The sequence below is a fragment of the Myiozetetes cayanensis genome, unplaced genomic scaffold (genome assembly GCF_022539395.1).
Source record: "Myiozetetes cayanensis isolate MyiCay16 unplaced genomic scaffold, myiCay2020 scf20-37, whole genome shotgun sequence".
NCBI lineage: Eukaryota > Metazoa > Chordata > Aves > Passeriformes > Tyrannidae > Myiozetetes > Myiozetetes cayanensis.
The window spans coordinates 7,918,174-7,941,458 of record NW_026087412.1 but is presented as its reverse complement, the minus strand read 5'-3'; the positions used below and the strand labels follow the sequence as shown (position 1 = coordinate 7,941,458).

The 23,285-nt window shown below is 41.4% G+C and overlaps 2 protein-coding genes across 2 annotated transcripts; one reads left to right on the top strand and one right to left on the bottom strand.

Annotated features, from left to right (window-relative positions):
• Positions 1 to 373: 373 nt before the first annotated feature.
• On the bottom strand, positions 374 to 5,844 carry GDE1 (glycerophosphodiester phosphodiesterase 1). The gene is made up of 6 exons (XM_050317344.1): positions 5,578 to 5,844; positions 4,070 to 4,241; positions 3,439 to 3,544; positions 2,622 to 2,714; positions 1,783 to 1,994; positions 374 to 1,378 (listed from the first exon to the last, which is right to left on the bottom strand). The coding sequence occupies exons 2-6, from the start codon at positions 4,174 to 4,176 to the stop codon at positions 1,231 to 1,233; spliced, it is 666 nt and encodes a 221-aa protein (XP_050173301.1). The 5' UTR covers positions 4,177 to 4,241; positions 5,578 to 5,844; the 3' UTR covers positions 374 to 1,230.
• A 1,992-nt stretch (positions 5,845 to 7,836) lies between these two features.
• On the top strand, positions 7,837 to 23,249 carry CCP110 (centriolar coiled-coil protein 110). The gene is given in 16 exon segments (XM_050317347.1): positions 7,837 to 7,944; positions 8,680 to 8,836; positions 9,394 to 9,522; positions 10,478 to 10,952; positions 10,955 to 12,106; positions 12,465 to 12,589; positions 12,721 to 12,904; positions 13,579 to 13,715; positions 14,039 to 14,155; positions 14,398 to 14,499; positions 14,760 to 14,876; positions 15,033 to 15,112; positions 15,702 to 15,764; positions 16,679 to 16,738; positions 17,310 to 17,392; positions 20,984 to 23,249. Coding segments are annotated over 15 exon segments (3,024 nt in total). The 5' UTR covers positions 7,837 to 7,944; positions 8,680 to 8,689; the 3' UTR covers positions 21,037 to 23,249.
• Positions 23,250 to 23,285: the final 36 nt, after the last annotated feature.

Genomic DNA, 23,285 nt, shown 5'->3' with positions numbered 1-23,285 from the left:
GAAGTTGTTTGCCCTTCAGTGGCCACATGGGGAGCTCGTGTTGGGCTCAGCAGTAACAATAGAGGCTACAGCACTCACTGAAGTGGCTGGACAGAAGCTGGACATAATGTACATGTGCTAGAGGATGGGCAGCAGAAGGCTGAGATTGTTGCTTCTGCAGTGCAGGGTTGATGACTGACATGAACTGAAGAGGTCCTTGTCTTCCTGACAAGGAAAACCACCTCCTTTGTGCTTCTTTGTGCTTGTATGCAACTTGAGATACAACCAGAAAATCCATCACCCCTGGCAGAACGCAGCATGAAGCTCTACTAATTTTGAAGTTTTACATCAAGGCACTGCTGCACAGCTGAAAAAGAATACCCTTCCCATGAGCTCTCAGATACTTGTTTATTGTAACTGCAGACTCTTTGGAGTTCAAGTTATATCTGGATTACAGTTTCCATAACCCTTTGAGTGCCCTTCAATCATGCAAACAGTAAGCAAACTAAAAAGGACATGTCAGCTCCATTTGTTCTGCCTCTTACCAGCACTCCATATGTACCTTTCTTTTAAAAATAAATACATTCATGTGCTGTGTCATTAGAAGAAACAGTTTCCTATCTTCCCTTAGCTCTTTTGCAAAGTCTGGAAGATAAGAAGCTAAACAAGTTTTATTTGTTAATTCTCATAGCCTTCCCATTCCACGTGGAAAGTTGGCTTTTTCTTCCTTGTCAGGATGCAGCACCTTTCCATGCAGGGGAGGGAAATGCACTCACCCTCTGTTTTGGAACCATTACTTTCAGGTTCTGCTTTAAGAACAGTAATGTAGATGTTTTAAAGACACCATGAATCAACCTCAAATTATTATACAGTTTTAGATCGTGCTGTTAAAATTAGTAAAATCAAGGTATGACTTTAAATTTTGGCAACAAAAATTGCTAATAGGAATTTATAACCAGAATTTAAACACAGCAAAGGAACAGTCAGAGAATTATAAAGCCACCTGCACAGACAAGGTTTGGCCCAGTTTGCTTGTCAAATCTTATTCTTTCACATCACAGCAGTTCCCTCAGACTGTGGGTGGCTCTGTCCAGTGCCCCAGAAGGGTTTTCTGCATTTGAGGTTTGACCACAGGCAGAATAAAACTGCTGCCCTGCCTTTTCCCAGAACCATTGTTATGGTGTTCCATTGGCACTGCTGGATGCCCTGTGGATGGTGAATGGACAGGCTGGGGAGGGAGTGCGGGGTGGGTCAGTAGTGAGGGTCACAGTCCTCCACCAGGCTGTCGGTGATGTAGCTGCACTCCAGGACGTCTTCGTAGTAGCTTTTCTCTGCAAACGTGTTCACTGTCCAGGGAACCACCTGAATTCCTTTGGAAGACCAGTGACTCACATAGTCCCTGCAAGGGATGAAGACACTCTAAGAGGTGGTTGACACTACCCCAGAGAGAAGGCAGACAGTGCTGAAGCTGCTGCTGGGTTTTAGTCTTGCATCAGCATGGCACCAAGAATGACAGCGGGTCCTCTTGTGCAACATCATCTTTTTGTGCTTTGTTATTGTAAACAGGCAAAAGCAACAGTTTTCCTCTTTGAGAGTAAACTTAGAATCTAACATAAGATAAAAATTCAGATTAAAAAGATAGAGGATTAAAATAATAAAATATCATGGAGGAAAGAAACTATCAAAACAACCTTACCCAACACTAAATGGAACATTTTGATAAGCACATACTGTGTTAACTCCTCCCTGTATCCTAATGGAATGGTAATACCTCCTGGTGTATGAGCAAGCTTTAACACTTACTGAGAAACAAAATTCTTCTGTATGAGGAAAGCTGAAACCCCACACAATCGCCACAAGAAACTGTGTAGGCTCCAATCCAGAATCATGTCCATCCCCACATGCAAGTAGTGTTTCCAGAAGGAACTGAAACGGCGTGTCCCATCTCCTAAGTAACTCAGATGCCAAGGCCGGTGTGTAAGTGCTGTCACAACATTTCTGTCAGCTCGTCTCATCTGCAAGACCAAAGAGAAAAGACTGGAATTCATCCACAAGCCCAGCTGCAGTAAATACAATTTTTGAGATACAAAGCGATAGTTGGAGTTTGCAGCTCTACCAGAATCCTTCTCCCCTTCCCCTCCAGGTCCTTTTGTAACTATTTTGGAAAGCTGTTTATGAGATTTTATTGTTTTTTAAAAAAAAAAACATACTGAGTAAGCACCTGCTCTTATGTTAAAAAAATTCCATTGCAGTCATGCAATGTATATACTGGATTAAAATACACAGTAAGTAGCAGTGGAAATGACAGTTAGGAAACAGTTTTAAGAATAGTCTATGTTTACCTCAAAATAAGAGGTATATTTAGCAGGTGTCTTGCACACAGACACCTGGCCACACAGCAGCTGTAATGGCAACACACTTTTTCCTGCATTGCTTTCAGAATGGAGGGACTTACAGTGGATTCACACGTGCATTTGATGAGTAGACTGATCTAATAGGATTATGCATTATGCTTCATTTGCTTTTAAAACTCTTGGCAATTTTAACAACCCCAGAGTAACCTGGAACTGGGAGTTGTAGCCCATACTGAAAGTACCAGGCAGTACTAAAAAAACCCAAAATAAACGTTTAGGAGACATCACCTTATAAACAACATCTGGCATGAAGGAACAGACTATGCTGCAGTTATACAACTGTGGAAATTCCAGGTAGAGTCGTTTCAGGGCATCAACTGCCTACAATTAGAGACACACACAGATGTCATATTTATACATACATTCATATTTACACTACAGAGTCACTCTAGAACAATGCCCTTTACAAACACTTTCCAGTTTTGTGTAGCAAGATTGAAATAGAAAGGGGGAAGAAGAAAAATAGCATCTTGCTTATAGCAGTAACACAGAAATGACATTTTGTTTTTTGCAACAGAAGTCCTTTTTATTCTAGATTCTAGATTCTTTATGATACAAGAAGAAGTAGCATTCTCAGTGTTTGAAATACCCTTAAAGATAGTGTGGATATAATTCTGAAATACTACTCAGGGTTTAGCTCAAGAGGAAAATGAATGTATTTCCGTATTTTGCTATGCTAAAGAAAAAAATGGTTCTAATTTGCATAAAATGTTAATGACTGATAATCTGTATCTATCTTCAGTAATGCAAATTATAGGTCCCTTGTTGGAGGCTGAGGATGAGGTTCTGGCTCCCTCCCTCCAGCACAGGCAGGAAACTCAGTTTGCTTTGTTTCACTGTGGTGCTGTGAGCTGAAGGTAACACATACACCTCGTGCTAATTTTAAGTTGCAGCTTCCCAGAACAATTTTGGATGACACAAACAGCAGGCCCAGTCCCACTCTTATTATAGAAGGGTCTGTACCAGACATATCAGTTTGAGACCAACACAACAGCAGGTTAGAAACCCACAGAAGGTGTGAGGGAAGGTGTCTTGGGAGTGGTACCTGATCTGCATGGCCTTTGACGTCGAAGTAGATTGTCAGGTTGTGACGCATTGCCTCCACAACACCTTCTCTCAGAGTTGGCACCTTTTCACCTGGGAATTTGTTCCTGTAGAAATGGAGAACTCACTGGAATGCAGTCAAGATACACATGCACATACGCACACAGGGTCACAGTGAGACTATCTAAAATCTGTCTAGCTCCTTTTCAACAGTATAAACACAATGTTTAGAATCCCCAAGGCACAATTAGTCAAGAAATATAAGCAAATAAAATTAGTTTTTGAAGCAATTCCTTGAGCCAATTCTGACGTATCACAAAGCTCCCTGCATCTTTAGTGCCCTGCAGTCAATTTAGGACAGCTTTTGTAGAGATTGACCTGTTTCACATCAGATGCCTGGGAATTTTGTCCTCGAAAGCCAGTTATTTTGACTCTTCTTCACTGTTCCTATTGTAACAATGGGTAAGAAGATATAGTCTCACATGGTTCTATAATCAAAGTAACATATGGGACTAAGTTTTACATTTACAAAAATTTTCATCAGTGACAGATCAAATCAATAATTCTGTTTCTCAAGAAGGGTATTTTTCACTGTTCAAGGAGTAATTTCAGAATAGCAATAGTTCATTTACCGTAGCCTGTGTTTGGCAGATGGATTAAGCTTCCTAATTTCATCAAAAGTCAAGTCACATAGTCTTCCAGACCCATCAGTTGTCCTTTCCACTGTATCATCGTGCATTAGAATGGCAACACCATCTGCAGTAAATTCAACATCCACCTCCACACCCGTTGCTCCATTCTCAGCTGCCTTAAAAAAAAAATTTTAAAAATCACATACCCAAGAGACAGCTTTATATATATGATATAGGTACAACTATAATTAGCTTGTGTTCTGGTAAAAAATATAATAATGTTCTTTTCAGTAAGCTTCATCTGCAGAACAAAGCAGGTCTTATCCAAGCCATTGTGAGAGCATTCACAGATCAGTGGAAAGCATGTAATCTACTTTAGAGATAAAACCATAGTGACAATGTGATAAAGTGATCAGGACTGTTTCAGGATAAAAACGCGGAAAAGAATCCTGCTTACTCCTGATGTAATAACCCCGGAGTCCTCATGTTATTTTCTAAAAGAGAAGGGAAGCAAATGCCTACAGTTTACAAAATCTACAGGATAACACTGCTTACTAAGTTACAGGTGTGCACTAAGCAGTAGATGCATTCAGGCAAATCCCTGCTCCTCTCTGAGGAATAAGCAGCCAGGCTGCCTTAGAACATTTCATATATCCTGCTCCTGCCCTGGCTCTTTCCCAGGAACTCCTCAGGAAAACACTCGAGTGAAGTGCAATCAAGACCAATTGTTCTGAAGGCCAAATGCCCTCCTGGGAAAAAGGACAATGCACCAGAAAGACAAATGCCAGGTGGGCACTAGAGGTAACCCTACAGGTGTCTGCCCTGTAAGGATTGTGCAACTTCAGAATGCACCAGAACAAAGAGCCCTCCCTCACCCAAAGGTAAGAGACCATCAGAGCAACATCATCTCACCCCCACAGATACACTGCATTCTAGAGACTGCTAATCACGATTTCAAATGATTCTCAGGAACATTGTGACCCCTGGCTGTGCCTTGATGCCTTGCAGATGGGGCAGCAGTAAGTCATGGCAGGGCTGCACACAGTGAAGTTCTCTCAGTGTCAGATTTTTCCCATAACTGTGGATTCTCATTACAGATCTTCGAGGTTTAAAAAGCACAACCTGCTACCGAGTTGCTGTCCTCTCTCTGTGTGCTGTTGCTACATCGGCAAAAGACAGTATTTCATAACGGCTTCACTGCTGAAATATCCATCAGCACCAAGGCTATAACAGCTCCCCCAGGACTCAGATCTTATCTGAATCCCCTTGGGGACGAAGGGCCGACCAGCCTCCGATCAGCTTCCTGCTGATGTCGGGAGAACATCTGGAAATACTGAGGATGAGGGAGGCTTGGCACCTGCAGGCATCGTCGAGCACAACCCACCCGTTTCACCGCTCACCCACCGGGCCATGTGGGCTCCGCGAGGCCCCGCGGACCGTTTGGCAGCTTCGCCTCGCAACTCCCCCCGCCCGGCCCAGGCCCTGCCCGCCCCCCGGGCCGCGCTGACCTGTCTGATGGCGCCCAGCGTGTTCTCGGGCGCGTCGTGGGCGCCGCCGCGGTGCGCGACGCGGGCGGCGGAGCCGCGGGGCTGCAGGACGCGCTGGGCGCTCCGGGGCTCGGGCGGCTCCAGCGACAGGAGGTGCAGCGTCAGGTACAGCCCGGCCGGCAGCAGGCACGCCAGCACCGGGCTGCGGCTCAGCGCCAGCACCACCGCCAGCAGCGCCGTCAGGAAGCTCAGCAGGCCCTCCCCGTGGCACAGCATGGCCGGGCCGGGCCGGGCCGGGGTCAGGTCGGGATCGGGGCCGGACCCGCGGCCGCCGCCTCCCCCCAGCACACAGGCGACGGCAACGCCGCTGTGCCCCCCGCCAACCAATCAGCACTCGGCCGTCAGCGCCCGCAGCCAATCAGCGCCCGCAGCGCCCGCCCGCCCGCGCTGAGGGCGGAGCTCGGGTAACCCCTCAGGGGCGGGCCCGGCGGCGCTGCCGGGAAACGAGCGGGGCTTGCCTTAAAAAGGGGTAAAGGGGGTCAGCGGGAGGAAAGTATCGTCGTCTGGAGGGTCGCACGGCAGCTGCGTGTCTGGGGAGGGGTGAGGGCTTTCGCAGCTATGATAGCTGATTAGAAACACAGCATCAATAGCGATTATTTTCCATTTAGTTGCTGTGGGTTTATATACAACGTTACGTATTGTATATCTTACAAAGCTGGCTGTCCACTCGTGCCTGCCCACAGGCCTGACCCTGAGCCCGGGAGCCACCGGAGGAGCAGGCAGTGCCCTCCTGTCCCGACAGAGGCTGGACAGGGAAGGCCGCTTTTACCACCTGACACAAGCGTAAACAGCTGGAAAGAATCCAGAGGGAAGAGAAACAAGGCAGGAAAACAGTGACGTGAAGGCTGTAGAAACTGGGTTTCTGTAGTCTAGGAGCGGAATAGCAAAGCTGAGGAAATAGCTTGCATTAGGGTTGTATTAACCTAAATGAGGACTCTGACCCTTTTCCTGGTGTGTGTGTTTGTGGGGGAGAATGTGAAGCAACTGGCTTTGTAGCGAGGAACTCTTGCTGACCAGAGGTGGAACAGGCACCAGACAATCTTCTAAACTGGATTTCATTTTTTTTTCAATAGCTGAGATGAATATTTGTCATATACTGTCCTAGCTGGTTCTGAGCATCTCAGATATTCTCCTCTGTTTATGGTTTTGTGCTGCTGCTAGGTGTACCTGAAGAAAAATCAGAGAGATATATGCATACACAGAACAAATAATGGAGTGTCTAATTAGATGTCATACATATTTAAAAAATCTTTTGATAAACAACAGCATTTGTTAAGATTAAAGATGAAGATTTTAAAAAAACCCCAAAACCTCAACAATCTCTAACATATTGAAGAGGTAACAGACGACAAAGTTGTTTTTTGAAACAAGAATGACAGCCTTAACAGCTCTAAATACTCACTGGGAACTAGAGGTTTCCATAAATTTGAATTTATTTTGCTTGGGCTAAGTCCTGCCAAACAAGCGTGGATTTTCCTTCCACCTGACCTGCCTGTTGGGTGAGTGTTACCTGCTGCTGGGCTGGCTGGACTGGCGGCTGGCTGCCGGCTGGGCCAGAGGGATAAGGTGTCTGGAATGACACCGGGATGCTGTCCTGACAGAGACCGTGAACAGGTGCTCACGTTTATCTTGCTCATCACAGCGCGTTCCGTGAAACTGATACCCGCGGAGGCACATTTGTTGTCCTGACTATAGAAGGACTGCACAGCTGTGTGATATTTAATGTGATAAAGCAGAACACACTTCACCTGTGCTGGCAGGGGAACTTGTCTGGGAGAGCGACGGGTGGAAATGGTGGGAAAACAGAGCAGCAGGAGGGCGCTCCATCCCCTCTCATCCCTCTGAGCCGGGGCTGCCTTTGCTGGGCGCTCGCCTAAGCACGGCAGAGCTGCCCCGCGGGCTCTGTTGAGTGGAGCGCTCTGCGGGCCGCGACAGGCCGAGCCGAGGGGTTTGTCGCTGTGTCGCGGGCCGCGCCAGGCCGAGCCGAGGGGTTTGTCGCTGTGTGGCGGGCGGCGCCAGGCCGAGCCGAGGGGTTTGTCGCTGTGTCGCGGGCCGCGCCAGGCCGAGCCGAGGGGTTTGTCGCTGTGTGGCGGGCCGCGCCAGGCCGAGCCGAGGGGTTTGTCGCTGTGTGGCGGGGGAGGCAGCGGGCGAGGGGCGGAGCGGGGCGGGGCTGGCCGGGCCCGCGGCCGGGCGGGTGCGCGGCGGTTGCCGGGGAGCGCGGGGGCAGCGGGGCCGGCCGGGTGCGAGCCCCGCGCAGGTACCGAGCGGGGCCGGGGCCGTGCGGGGGACCGGGGTCACGGCAGCCGAGGCCGGGAGGGCCGCGGGAAGGTGAGGCAGCGGCCCCGGCCTGGGCCGGGCTCGGTGTCTCGGGCCGGAGCGAGGGAACAAAGCGCTGCCAGGCCTTGCCGGGCGCTGCTGGGCTCTGGGTTTTCGCTCCGGTGGGGACGGGCAGTGTCAGATATGTAGGCGCTTTTATCTGTAATTTATTTTTGGGGTGTTGTTTTTCCACGTAGATATTGGCGTCTCTTCATACAGACGTATGTATACTCTGCATCGGGACGGGGACTCACGGGAGTAAGACACAAATGCCTGTCAGCCCTCTAATCATAAATGCTGTTCTTTCTTTAATACCAGCGTTTATTTCCCCCTCTTTTTTTTTATTTATTTATTTTTTTAAAATTCGGCTGCAACTTTATTTACTGGTTTTTTTTGCGTAGGATCTGTCCAGTTGTTGTGGAAGATCTCAAAGGTTTAGACTTTGATGGAAATTAAGATTATCTATAGCAGGTGTAGTTCAGTAAATCCTCATTATCTCAACACTTGTTTTCTTCTCCACGTACCTGTGATCACCATTTTTTGCTCATATATGCAGATTCTGTTGTTATGGGGAAAATAAGGAACAGCTTTGCAGCTTTTGTGAATGATAGGAAGAAGAGAAATTGATTCAGTTTTCTGGTGTAGAATTTGCTTCCCGAAACATAGTGACACAGAAATAGTTGTGATGTTGTTTTCTCTTCAAGGTCTTTGAGGTATATGGAGGAGTAATGTTATTATTCTTTGCAGCTTAGTTAACATGAAGATGGAGGACTATGAAATATTCTGTAAGAAGCATCTTTCCAGAATCCAAGAAGAGGCAATAAAAGGAGAAACTTCCTTTACTGTTCAGCACAAAAATATCTCCCTCATTCATTTCTATGGAGTCCCTGTGCTCTCCCCTCTGGTAAGGCCTTTTTCCCCCTTTCCTGCCTGGTGTGCTAACTCTGCTTTTGGCACTAGCTTTGATGTGCACATGTAATGATTCTGCTGAAGATATCTGGGTGAGCCATCATTTGGCCTGCTGCTTTGTGTGTTCTAAGCATTCCTAACCTTAATCTTAAAAAGTAAATGGGTAAAATGTACTTTTTTTTTTCCCCCCACATTGACTGCATTACCTGCAATTTCTGGAGATTTGTTATCTTCATAAAGGGAGAACAAATGTTTGTGGTTTTCAACAGACAAATGTTATAGCTGGGCTTAACTTTACATAAAACCGTAGTGACATTTCAAATACTGAACATGTGAGTTAGTTTAACAGTGTCAAAAAAAAAAAAAAAGTGAAAATAGGAAATACTGACATAGTTTAAAAGCTGGAATTTAACAGGTGCACAAAGTCTCAGATGATTGGTATTCTTCTAATTGTTTTGTTCTCTTGAGTTTTTTTTCTAATTTACTTCTGTAATTCTGTCTTGAAATTTGCATTTAGTGATATAAACCAGTTTCTTACACTCTGTTTTGCAGCTTAACCTTGAAAAGAAAAAGGAAATACAACAATATAAGGAGAAAGCACTGGACCTAGAGACCAGGAAACGGAACTCCCGGAACAGAGCTTTACTGAATCGTGTCCAGGAGATTGTAGAAAATGTCCAGGTAGTGTTTAGTCCAAAGCCACCTCATAGCTTTACAGAAAACCTCTCCTTAGAGACGTTTTGAGAAAGCACTGAGGTTTAACTCTTCTGTAATTAATACCAGTTAACTCTGCACAACCAGCATTTGCTGGTATTTCATGCTATGTGTCCTGATACTTGATTATTTAGTGATACTCACTGTAAGGGAGGGGACTTGCTTTTCACTGCTTGTTTTGCTATATGCAAAAGACAGACCACAGTGTTGCTTTTGTAGCTGTGTTGGAATCAACTGGATTGTAAACACAAATTAACAAACCCCTGGTGTTAGAACTTGCTTTATTTGCAAGCTTACAGTGTAATAGAAAATAATCTATATTTAACCTTGTGATTACAGAATTAAAATTACCTTCTCAATTTGTAATTCTATTGTGTGCTTTACAATTATACTGAAACTGTTTTGTTTCCTTTACTGCTTCAGTGATGGATTTAGTAGAATTTTAAATTGAAAAGACTAATAAATACATCTAATCAAGGAGTTGTCCTAGAAACAGTTGTAATGCAACCAACTTGCTTAAACAAGTACAGTTAACACTGAGTTTGTTGAGTTACCAAGGTGGCAAACAACACTGCTTTGCACTGTTTACTGGAGCATATGTGGCAACAGTCATCTGGCTTGGGGTTTGACCTGTAGACCAGGAACATACATTCCATACAAAAATAAGTTGTGGACCACCATTCAAATTTATATTTTAATTCCAATGACCTCTTTCTCATTGCAAAGAACTCTGTATTATATGTAATTTCTAGGAAATCAGTAACAGTTGAACTGAAAATTTTTACTGGTTGTAAGGTGTTACTTATTTTAATATTTTTTAAATTTATTTTTATTACTTTTTTAAATTCAGGTGAAGTGTGCAGGAATCTGAAATTTCATTGAAAATTTTTGTTTGTTTGTTTTTTTCAATTTGCATTTGTAGATGAAGAAAGGACTTAACGTGAGTGATGTGAACGCACCGGAGGCTGAGAATTCTTGCCCCGATTCAGATTCAAAAGCTTTGAGTGACTTCACAGCTCCATCAGATGTCAGTTTGACATGTTCTCCTGAGAGACACGGTCCCACAGAGCTGGAAAAGACACCAGAACTTGCACCATCAGGTACTGCAGGGCAGAGGACATCAAATGTGACAGAAGTAGCTAAAGCAACAGAAGAAAATGTTTCTTCAAAGCAAAATGAGAGTCGCTTCTTGAAAGAAGTCCCATGTCCGAGTGCTGCCTCCCCTGACAAGGTGTGTCACAAACTCACGTCACGTGCTCTGCAAAAGCAAGAGGGACGAGCGGGGTCACCGTCGGATGAGGATGTCCAAGATCCATGTGTAATGAGCCTTCAGAACCTGATAAAGAAATCCAGGGAGTACATAGAGAGAGAGCAAACCAAGCGTACCTCAAAAGGCAGTTCAAAAGGAGCATGAGTGAAAGTCATTCAGATAAAGAAAATGATGGTGTTAAAACCACCGACTCTGCTAAGGAAAGAGCAAAGCTTACGGGCAGAAGTTGCACTGTTCAGACACTTGATAAACCCAGTCTTAATAAATCAAATAGCCTTCTCCAGGGTGCCTCTACAAACACAAATAACACAAGTATGTCCACTTTATCCAGTTTTTCTAAAGTGGACATACCTATGAGAGTTGGAACACCCCCTTTGGTGGATTCAGATTCAGATGAAGAATTTAAAAAGAATTCTATGTTTGAGCGTGACAGTAGCATTGTCAGGAGCCTCACAGGCTCCTACGCTAAGTTGCCAAGCCCAGAGCCAAGCATGAGCCCTAAAATGCACCGACGACGCCCGAGACCTTTATCAATGGGACACATCATTATAAATAACCCTGTGAATGCCTACGAGTTAAGTCCTAAAGGCAAGGGCAGAGCCATGGATTTAATCATGCAAGACATTGCAGATAAAAATAATGTGTCCGAATCAGTGCCAAAGTTCATGATGGACTTCAACATGGTTTGCCCTGGCAGAGTTCCTGGTGTCAACAGGAATTCTTCAGGCCCTGGTGATGGGTTGGGCATTGGCAAACCAAATCGCCATTCCTTTGGGCTCTGGGAAAGCAGAGGAGTGGTGTCAGCTACAGTGGAAGGACAGGTGGTGCTGGACAGCAGAGGCCCATTTAGAGTAGAGACCAGTACTAACATCATTGCTCCAAAACTGACTGAGCCGTTTGCCATCAGTCAGTCTGCAGTAACACAGAAGATCCCAGCTGGGAATGAAGTGAAAGCACCTGTTTTGCCAGAAAACACTAAATCTAATTCCACAGTGGAACTCAATAAATCTTACGACGTTGAAAACCCATCTCCGCTGCTAATGCAGAGCAAGAACGTGCGACAGCAGATGGATACTCCAAGTGTTTCCTCGGCAAATGAGCAGGTTCCAGAAAATTTTGAAAAGGTGAAACGTAGACTTGATTTGGACCCCAACAACTGCCAAACAGAAACCAGTTCCTGTGTTCTGAGAGTTGGAATGGAAGAACAAGAGAAGCAGTGGTTGCAAGAACAGAAATATCCTGTGGAATCAGTTTACATTGCCCCTGAAAGTATGGCAAAAGGTAAATACTTCCTGTAGTTGAGTGTTACTTCTCAGTGCTGCTTACTTCTCAGTTTATAAATATTTTATAAAACCCCCCAGTGATTATTAGTCATTAGTGTTTCTAAGTATGTATTTATATAAAAAGGCTAAAATTTCAGTGCATGTGCTTAGCCCACCAGTATGACCACGCAAATATTTTGAAGGACTGCAGTAAATTATGAGGTTCTTTATAGGAACCTTACCAAAGGAAACCTGATGTCAAAGACATCTTTTTTATTTTTTACTGATGATGCAAATTCCAATAAAGTATTTATGTCTCTGGCAAAGACCACATAGAAGTTATTTAATATTTGATTCTTTGTTATACATTTTTTCAGAAGATATTTTAAAAACTAAAATGTTGGCCTTTGAAGAAATGAGAAAGAGACTTGAAGAACAGCATGCACAGCAACTGTCGATTCTGATAGCTGAACAAGAGAGAGAACAGGAGAAATTGCAGAAGGTAAGGTTGAAAGGAGAAATTCTAAGCAGAGGTTGTGTGTTGTATGGAAGTTTGTCAGGAAGCAGTTGGGTTTAAATATGTATTCTGTTGCTTTGCAGAGTTAGTCTCATGGTTGAATCTTCCTTTTGTAGGAACTGGAAGAGCAGGAGAGAAAGTTGAAAGGAAAGAAGGTTACTACAACGGAAATAGAGATTTCCAAAGTGAATATTAACAGTAGGATGGAGTTGGAGTGGAGAAAAAAAAGTGAAAGTGGCTTGCTGGAAAGTGTGCAGTCTCAGCTGGAGACAGTCCATAACACAAACTCCACCAGCATTGGTAAAACTGGGAGGGAAGAATATAGATTAAGTGTTGTGATATATTTTGTTCTGCAATGCTTGACTGGACGAGCTGTCCCACTGTACTGATCAGTGCAGTGTTCCTGCCCCAGGGCTGGTCAGGATACACCGACAGCTGCTGCCCTCAGCTGTGGACAGCACATGTCTGTGTTGTGTCTTTGTGTCACTGGCATTTAGCACAGATTCAGCCATCCTCAAACTGTTCCAGGTACTGTACTTGTTATGTAACTGTTTTAGGGTACATTCAAGGAAAACAAGCCAAGAATAAACTCTTGATCAAGGATGAGGACGTGGATTTGCGTCACGTCCCAGAAGGTTCACCCTCGTGCCGTGTAGCTGCACAGCAGTGGGCAAGGTGGTTGCATTTGTGTAGATGGTTTAGAGGGACTCTGTCATGGGATCTTGACTGCAAGACAGTGCAGCTATAGCTGATGGAACACCTCTGACCTGTTCTAGAACATTATGAAGTGTTTTGTTCTGTCTGCTGTTTAGCAAATCTTGCGCAGATATGAATCAGAAATATTCAGGTTGCCTCTTGGCTATAATTTACCTTGTCAACAAAGCTGCTACCCCCAGTTGAGTGTACACACAGACATAGTCATTACTTTATTGGCAGAAGTGTGTGTTGAACTCTGTGATCTGCTTTGCATGCAGGTTTTGCTCAAACAACACCCGACACCTTTTCTTCGACAAGTGAAACTTCCTTCTTTCTCTGGGGACCATCAGGTAGTGGAGTCATAAAAACCTCAGTATGCAGGCCAACTAATAGAATCAAAACTAGATGGTCTCAGGTAAGGAAAAAAAAGATTTATTTATATCTTAAAAAAACCTTTGTGTTTTTGTAAGAGACTGGTAACTGTGCAGTAATAAATCTTGCAAAAAATTCTATGTCAACTATAGGATATTTTTCTCATTCATATATGCAAAATAATCTATAAAAGTATATTGCTTCTTCTAAATTCCAGTGGGTACTTTTGGCCTAGCCAAAACTTGATTAACAGCTTGTTTCTTACTTGAGAACTCTCATGTGATTGATGTTATTGAGAAATAATTCATAATTCTTCCTTTTTAATCAAAACCTTAGGAAATGTTTGTTTTTTTTTTTTTTTTTAAGGTTTTCAGTCCAGAGATACAAATGAAGTTTGATAAGATCACTGCTGTGGCAAAGGGATTTCTCACTCGTAGACTCCTCCAGACAGAAAAGCTGAAACATCTTAAGCAAACTGTAAAAGTAAGATCAGCTTTTTTGTATTATGCAGTTTCTCTTCTTGTTTGTTTTTGTTCCTGCCTTCAACTGACAGATGAAATCACCCATTTTCTGCTTTCAGGAGAATTGGGGAGTGTCTGTTACATGAACATGTTTGAGGTCCAAGTCAAACAAAGAATTTATGTCCTACGTGTACTGTTTGTAATAACTGCTTTGTTGTGAAGGATTATGCTTGGTGCTTTATCTCATTTTCTCATCTTTCCCAGGATACTGTGGAGTTCATAAAAAATTTTCAGTCTGAAGCCCCACTGAAAAGGGGAAGTGTGTCAGCACAAGATGCATCCCTTCATGAAAGAGTAATGGCTCAGGTGACACAACTTAAATCTTTTTTTTCTGTCATAGCTATTCTGCTTTTGTAATATAAATACCTAAAACCTTGATAGTGATTTTGTTTAGAGTAAAAAATTTAAACTAAGGCTGCAAAGAGAAGACTCCATTTTTGTGCTGACACTATGAGAGATTTCAAAATTACGCAGTTTTGCTTAGTTTGAGAAGAGCTTGATGATCAAAACCGCAGACACATTACCTCAACTAAATATTTTATTACAATTTTAATTGTTCTTTCCAGCTGCGAGCTGCTCTGTATGACATCCATGACATCTTTTTCACAATGGATGCATCAGAAAGGATGAATATTCTGCGTCACGATCGTGAAGTTCGGAAAGAGAAGATGCTCAGGCAAATGGTGTGTTGTGTTCCAGAGAACATAAAACTGACTTAAGACTTTAAGTCTGAATCATTTTACACTTAAAAGATTCTTACTTGCACCCTAAAACGTTTCTTCAATCTAAATTTTTTATGCTTCTTCAAGTAACTTTCTTCAATTTTTTTTTCTTTTTAGGATAAAATAAAGAGCCCGAGAGAGCGAGTGACACTTTCAACAGCTACACAGAAATCTCTGGACAGGAAGAAGTACATGAAGTATGTGCTGTTCTCCCCTTGGGACTTGGGGGAGGGAGGCAGGGTGCAAAATGATGAGTAGGAGGCATAGGAAATTGTGACAGGAAGTTTTTGGAGTAACAGCTTCTTTGCAAGCTAACATCTCTCCTAGGAAGAATGAATAAAAAGCTGTCCAGGTGTTTGGAGTCTTGCTAGTAGTATTTTGCTCTTACTGTTAAGAGTCTTCTTGTTTGTACAGGAGAAAAATGTTTGTTCAAGTTGAGTATTTGTGCTAGATTCCAGTGGTGGGTGCTTAGTTTGTGGTTGAAACTTGTAAATTGTAAAACGTGTTCCAAGTGATTTTATCAGTTTGAAATGCCTGGCAATAGAGATACTTGATAGAGTATCTCTAGCAAAGTTTTTTGGGGAATGGTAGCAGGCATTATCCTTCAACACAGTGGACTGAACAGTTGTGTTACACTTGCTTCTGAGTAAAGAAGTGATAATCTGTAGTAGTGCTCTGACACATGTAGGTGTAGTTCCTGTTGTAGGCTTTCTCTGAGTGTTTCTGTTCAAGACCTGGATGATGAATTTATAATTGAAATGTGTTTCAATACTTTTGTTTCTCTAGGGCTTCAGAAATGGGAATACCAAGTAAAAAAATAATCATAAAACAAAAAACTCCTGAAAACCGGTGGGTGATGGTTACTGGTATTTGGATGCTTTTAAGAAACTGTGATTTTGTGATCTGTATTTCTAGTTTGCCATCAATCAGCTCAATTCCTGGTATAATTATGATGGGCAGTAATGAAATCTGGTTGAGCATGACCTAAGAAAGGGGTTTATTAGCTCATTAGAAAAGATTTGTTTTCTTCAGAGTCAGTCCTAAAATTTTATCTTCAGAAATTATTTATTTATGGCTTTAAGTCTCTGTGCTAAGGTTCAAGGTTTTTCTCTGAGATACACTATTAAGCTTCAGTTTGGCACTATTACTTTTCCTAATACCTTTACTTTGCAGTGAATCCTTGATAATGCTTATCCTTAGGAAGCTGTCAGGAAAGAAGTGGCTCTCTGTTGTTAGGAAAATGCTTTCCCCTTGATTGTGTGATTGTTTGCTTAGATCACAGAAATTACAGTGTTCAGTACATGCTGTTCAGAAAGACAGCAGCTGCTCTCTTATGAGGCCTATCTGCACCTTTTCCTAGTATAAAAAGTCAGATACCTGGCATCCCTTAAAAACAATTTTTATCCCATGTTTACCCAAAAACTTTGAAGACATGCTGTCTACTCATGCAGTTCGGTCTTCAGTGACTAGTCTGACTCAGCCCTTTTTTCCTGGATGTCTTTAGCAGTGATTGGTAACCCAGGGCACTATTCAGGGGGTTCTATCTGTGTGCTTTTTTTTGTTTCTTTGTTTTAAATAATGGAAGTAGTAATCCTGTTCTGGAATTTTAATTCCAGCCACTTTGCCTACATGTCATGTGCATTACAAAAGCTGTTAGCCTTGCTGAAATTTGCTGTGTGAAACATGATGCATAATTTGGTAATCCTTATGAGGTTTTTATTTTTAAAGGGAAAAAGCACTAATGAAGGTTTGTGTTTTAACAGCATACTTCAACCAAACCAAGGACAGAATGCCCCAGTTCATAGACTGCTTTGCAGACAAGGGTAAGAGCACAGCGTGTTTATAGCCTAAAGATGAAAGTAAATGCAAAGCACAAGAGTACAGTGGTTGCTCAATAAGATTTACACATACTGATGTAACTGTTGTTCAAAGTAAAAATAATTACTTCTTCCAGTATTTTGAGATGGTGATGAAGCTTTGTTAGACCTTATACTGCAACAAAAAAAACTTAGTGTTGTCACCCTCTTGTGTATGTCTTCATTTACACTGTGTTCCAACATTTCTATTTGTAACATTCATTCCATGAAGCTTTGCTTCCACTTAATGAAATGTGTGTATTTTTATATGTATACTGTAATGTCACAGTGTCTGAACAGAATCAGTTTCTTGAATAGAGTTTTTTTAAAATCCATTCATGGGGATATGTTCTTCTACTTAATGTATCTATGTAAGACATAATAATGTTGATAGAAACTGCACACGTACTCAGGAGGAGGCTCTGTGGGGCATTAGCATGAAAACGTTTTTACAAACAGTTTGATAGTGTCTCATGTTTTTTATACAGCCTTTCAACTTTGTTGCAAGTGACTTATTAACTCTTTTATATTTAATTAGCACCCTTAAGACCTCAGTGAATGGGGTTGAGCATAATAGAAAGAAGGCCTCAGAGAGCAGAGTGTCTAACAAGGCTGTTTCAGGTGTGTAGAAAATTGGTGCTTGGATCTTATAGTAAATAAGTTACTAGTATCTAGACAAAGTAACTGGGCAATATATTGTTTTCCTTTCCTTGCGCACCTGCTTTGCTATGTCTTAAATCTAATCTATCTCTTCAACAAGCATGGACTGGTGACTTAACCATCCACTTTCAGATTCTATAAACATAGTATATAGAATGTGCTGCACAGCTCATTTGCTTTCACTCACCAGATGCCCAATCATAAAAGAGACACATTCACTGTAACTGTTGAGAAACTGATTGTAGTCAAAATAGACTTGGGTTAGAATCTCATGTCATTTGAGTCTGAGTTCTGTACACATCTCTGTTGAAAGGACAGGAAGGACAGTTCTAGACTCATCAGTGGGTGTTCGGTCATCATACAGTCCTAAATTATATATATTACTGTAGCATCTTACAGCATGTGTGAGTCTTAATGACCCAAGTTTAAAAGTGGAGTATTCCCCTGCTTGCACATGGAGACAATTGATTGGTTGCCTTTTAATAAAAAGATTTGACTAGCAGTGCTGAACCTCTCTGTTTTCAGCCTATTCAGGCATGAAGGGAATAAAATACTATGAAACATCTTACACGAGTTTCTATTTTTTAATCAGATTTTAAATTTCTTAACTGACAAGCCTCAATTGGTCAAAAGGTAAAGTTTTAAAACTGTTTAAGATCTGGATTACACTTTTTTTTCTCAAAGGAGAGTATAAATATATTCTATATAATATAGAGAGTTTTATGCTCTCCACAAGGCAAGTATAGAAATTGGGAATTTTGGGGCTCAATGTGGCAAATGTGTGATGTGGGAGGATTCTGATTGTTTTCTGTAGTGATTTGACTTATCTTTATGTATTAAGCATCAAAGCTTTCTTATAAGGGAAATCCTTATTCATTCCTGCTCCAGAGAATTCCGGGAGGGAGTATCTGCAAGTTTTAGTGCAGTGTGTTTTACACTGTTTAAATGTGATGTTTCCCCAGATACTACTTCATGAAGTCAAGAGAAGTGGCTACAGAAGGATGTAGAGTAAGGCAGTATGCATGTATATATGTAACATTTTAGAGAGAGGGGAAGATAAAATAGCAAACAATGAGATGACAGCCAGGGTTTATTTTATGTTTCTGCTGTCAATTCCCCTGGCAGTGCTGTCACCACCAAAGTGGAGCAAGGCAGTTGTTCAGCTGTGTTCAGTGACACTGCAGAAAAATTAGCAAGAATAATAAATAATCTCCCTGAAATATAAAGAAGAAAATAAAGTTAGCAGTATAATTTTGGCAACCAGAGGTAGCCATTAAGGCAAGTTTTCATCTGCAAATTTGCAATAATGTCTGCTATTAACTAGTAGTTGAGAGTGCTGGAGAACAGGGACTACCCATTACTATTCATTTAGTACAAGTAATCTAACCTATTTCTAAAGGAACACCTAATATATGGGTAAAATGTGAATAGTGAAAGGTCTGGAAGTATGACTAACAAATTATGCTTATTAGAGGGGCAAAAAGGGAAGGAGGATTAGTAGAATACAGCTACCATAAATATAATCAACTTAGACATGAGACAAAAGCTCTGAAGAATATAATAATATACTCATACAACTTTTTTTCTTCATTTTCCTGATTGTTGTTTTAAAATCTGTCTGCAAAGTGCTTTGTAGCTTTAATACCATTGTGACTGGTTGTTGTCTTTTTCTGGGAAGAAGGCATTTTGTTTAGGAATCAACTGGCAATCCTAAATTCAGTTTTTTCTTGTTTTTTACTCCTTCAGTCCAAAGTTCTGAGCTAAAGACAGAAGTACAAACTTGTGAATCAGTAAAGAGTCTTATTTGATTTATTGATTTATTTATTTATTTATTAAATTTAATTAGTTTAAATGGGACCAAGATGTTCAGTCAATTGCCCGCAAGCTGGGGCCAGGCAGCACATTTAATGGGGCCTGATTTTGTTAGAAAGAAGATGGTTGAGATCAAGTTGCTCCTACAACTAGACCTACTTATCTCCTCTGTTTCTACCTAATTTCTTCTTCTATGGAAAAGAAATACAGGGCATGAGGCACGTGGAGTGTTTGGGTGGTGGCGGCACTTGGCCCAGTGTGGTCTCTCCCACATGCCTGTGTGGCTGAGCAGGGCAGTGTGAGGAGGTGTGTGCTGAGAAGTGTGTCAGTGTTCACACCAGCACTTCAGGAAGCCTCAGACTTGGTGTGTGAATAGCAGATCTGTCCTTTGTCCCAGCAGAGAGGCTTCATGTGCTTGCCCCACTGGAAAAGGTTGGGTGATAGTTGTATTCAGGAAGACTGTCACTCTTTTTAATCAAATTGGCCTTCTGCAGTTCCTTAGTCTGGATTGCTGGGGTTTTTTTGCGCTTCCATAAACTAATATATAATATCCTATTATTTGTGTGAGATTTTTATGTATCTCTTGGCACTTGAGGAGAGTTAAAGGGTAGTGTTAAATCACCATAAAGCACCATACCTGTCAGCCTGGTTGTCTTACAAGATCACAGGTGAGCTGGAGTCCAGCACTGGAGAGTGCCGGGCCAGCGAGAATGCCTTTTGTGTAGTGGGAACCTGTTGAGGTGTGAGGGATCCTGTTGTGGCGAGATCTCTGGGCGTTTCTAAAGCTTCTTTGCCCTGTTGTGAATGTAGCCCTTGGACACCTGTAAGTAACCACTGCAGCTCTGACCAAGAGTAACTGAAGAGCCTGAAAAGGACTGGCACTTCTTTGTCACATTCATTTACTTGCCTGCTAGTCTTTTCTCTTCCATGGCTGTCTTCCATTCCCACCGCTCTGCACCCTGTGGTACGATTTCCACTGCTTTGTGTAAATGTTTGCTCTCACTGCTGCACACTCTGGGTAACTGCTTGAACCTAATGAATGCTGAGTTGTGCTACTTTTTAGCGGCTTGCAGTGCTGAACCCTTATTACTGGAAGATACTTGTGCTATGCATAGTACAATATGGATTTTTAATATATGTATGTATATACTTGTTCCCTGTGTAAAGACTTATTTATTATTTTTGTACTTGAGCAGCCTTCCTTTTGTAAGGGCTCTGCCTGATGTCCTTATTCATACTGCACTTCTAATTCTGGTTGTGTATATTGACTTATGGAAACCTACAACTGTCTCTTGGTTTAATTGATGTGGCAGCTGGAGAAAAGGAAAGTTGTCTTAAGTATTTGATTTGTGTAATATTTTTTAATTGATTGTTTAAAAGTACTGCTTGGTATAGTTAAACCTATCAGCCACTTAATTATTGTCTTGGTGATGTGACAGTTCTTTTAAAAACATATGAATTGTAGTTGTAGATGTTTTACAGTAGCAGAAAACACTTTGGAATACTTACTGTGGAAGGCAGTGCTGTAAAGTGTCAGAACTTTCAAAACTACAGATGATTTTTTCTAAGGCATTCTGGGTGTAAGATTATGAAAACTGTAATTTTAGAAGTAATCACTGAATACATAATACTGCTCTAAAAAAATTGTCCTAAACTTTTTGAGCTATTTTATTTTGATAATCCTGTTACAAAATCCAGTATTATTAATTGTAAAATTGTAATGTTTCTACTTATTTTTAGGAGCATATGCAGGAAGAACCCAAAGAAAGAAGCCAAATGTTGTGACAATTTAAGAAGACAGCACTCACTGGGATAAACTGACTGTTTTTTACTGAAGGCATTCTCAGCACTGATTTTAAATATTGCATCTTCTTTACGTATATGTATATTTAGAAATTACAAACCTGCTTTGTCATTTTCAGATGACACATTAATACAATCATATTGAAGTAATAAAGGACTTTGAAGATCTAATATTTGTGGAAAAATTGCATGTTAGAACTTATTATATGTTAATACTAGTGTGTACACATTCATAGTCTTGTTTATTTAAAGACCACCACAGGGCAGCATGAGAGTAATTTGTGACTTTTTCACACTTTCTAATTCTTGTGTATGATATATGCTTTTTGATTACATAAAATTGCAATTTCTGTGTACGATTGCCACCACTAGTCAGTCATGGGTATATATTTGGTTTCATACCATAAAGTTAAAGCAGTTAAATGTGAAAAAACCCTCCAAACTTAAGTGAGCTCTCATGTCAGTGAATGTGTCACCAGCCGTTTTGAATGTACTTTTTCTGTATGAATGAGATTGACCTCAATTTCAGTACTAATGACCTAAATGTTTTGCATTTCTGCATGGATCCAGAGTCATTGCTGGGCAGACGGACCTACTTTCACTGACTAAACCAAAACTGTGCATTTATATTTGTGATAGATCAAATCACCACCACCAAGAATCCTGGGACTTTTTTACCCTGATGTCTACTGCATTTTCTTATGGAAACAACATTTGGCCACGATGAAGACGTGTATGTTCTACAAAAACTCAAGAAGGCAAGATTTTAATTGTTTTACTGTTTCAGACTTAAATAGTAATTTCAGTCCATAATAGTAATTTGGATATGTTACATTTCGTTGATGACAGTTGCAATTTTTCCTAAGGAGATTCTCTTCTACCATGATCAAACAGGCCCTTGTACTGAATTCATGATTTTGGGTGATGGGGAATCCCTATCAAACCCCTACAAAGACTTTCATATTTATGAATATCTAACGTTAAATGATCATGCTCATGTTTTACCTCAGTCTTCCAACTGATGGATATTATCCATCAACTTGAGGGGAGTATAATTCTATACCTGCTTTTAATGAACTTGAGACATGATGTTAACACAGTTCCTAGGGAGAAAAGATCTTCTTGTGTAATCTCATCAATAGAGAACTGACTGCCTGAATGTGAAATAGGTTATATTTTGTTATTTCCCAGTGTGGATAGAATGCAACTTACTAACTTTGGAGGCTTTGTAACGTGTTGACATGGATATAAGAGAAAAAAGATTGAAAATTTCTATTGTGTTAAATAGTTAGCATGAAAGAGGAACGTTAATGGTGGGATAAGGACAGTACCGTCATAGGCAGTGATGAGCGATTGGCTTGCTTGTGGCACCAGTTATAGCTTTTATCTGCCACCAAGTCTGTCCTCTGCAGGTAGTAACATTGTTCAAAACAGGTGTGTTATACCATGCAGAAAGTTACCCAAAGCACTTTGAAGAATGACACTGCTCAGTGGCTCTCTACCGTGGCATTTATTTGGAAGCCTAACAGCTTTGAAAACCTAACGGTGTAAATTTTAAGAGTTTTCACCAGTGTGGGACCTATCTCCTTCATACAAATGCTGTGGTGCTTTAAAATCTCAGTTGTAATACAGCAAATGCCCAAGGCAAGCTTCCTGCTCACCCTGTGGGCATCACAGCTCTGTTTCGGCTCTCAGCTTTCCTTAGGAGTGAAATACATCACAACAGGGTTAAAATTAACAATGACAAGAGTAACCTGTGTCAGAGGAGACAAAAGGTGCTGTTGATGTAGGATTGATGTTTTTAAAGAATGTTCTATGTGATGTATTTATTATTAGCGTAGGCACTATGTTGATGCACAAATAGGTTTAGTGTGTTAGTAGAAATTAATGTTTGCTTTCTGCTTGGGTTTCACATCTAAGCTTCGTCTTTAAGCATGCTTCCACTGTGTAATAAAGCACTCTAGCACAAGGTTGGTGTTTTTTTTAACTTTCATGAGGCCTTTCTCTTGGCAAGTGCCAGACTTTGTTTTTGTACTTGATGTTTTGTATTTATACATATTTATCTTTTTATTTTGTGTGAAATTGTGATACCATTACAAAAGTCTATTTATTTTTATACTTTTATTTCGTTGTTTGTTTTTTTTTTTTCACCAGTCTTGCTTTTTACTTAAAGCATTCTGCACAATAAACTTTGAATCTTTAACGAGCGCTGCCTTTCTGTTCCTTTTCCCGCCGCTCC

Coding starts and splice junctions, on each gene's coding strand:
- GDE1 (XM_050317344.1), bottom strand. CDS start 4,176: ATGCACGATGATACAGTGGAAAGGACAACTGATGGGTCTGGAAGACTA. Junction 2,715..3,438: donor TCAAAGGCCATGCAGATCAG/GTACCACTCCCA, acceptor CTCTAATTGTAG/GCAGTTGATGCCCTGAAACG. Junction 1,379..1,782: donor CAGAAGAATTTTGTTTCTCA/GTAAGTGTTAAA, acceptor CATCCCTTGCAG/GGACTATGTGAGTCACTGGT.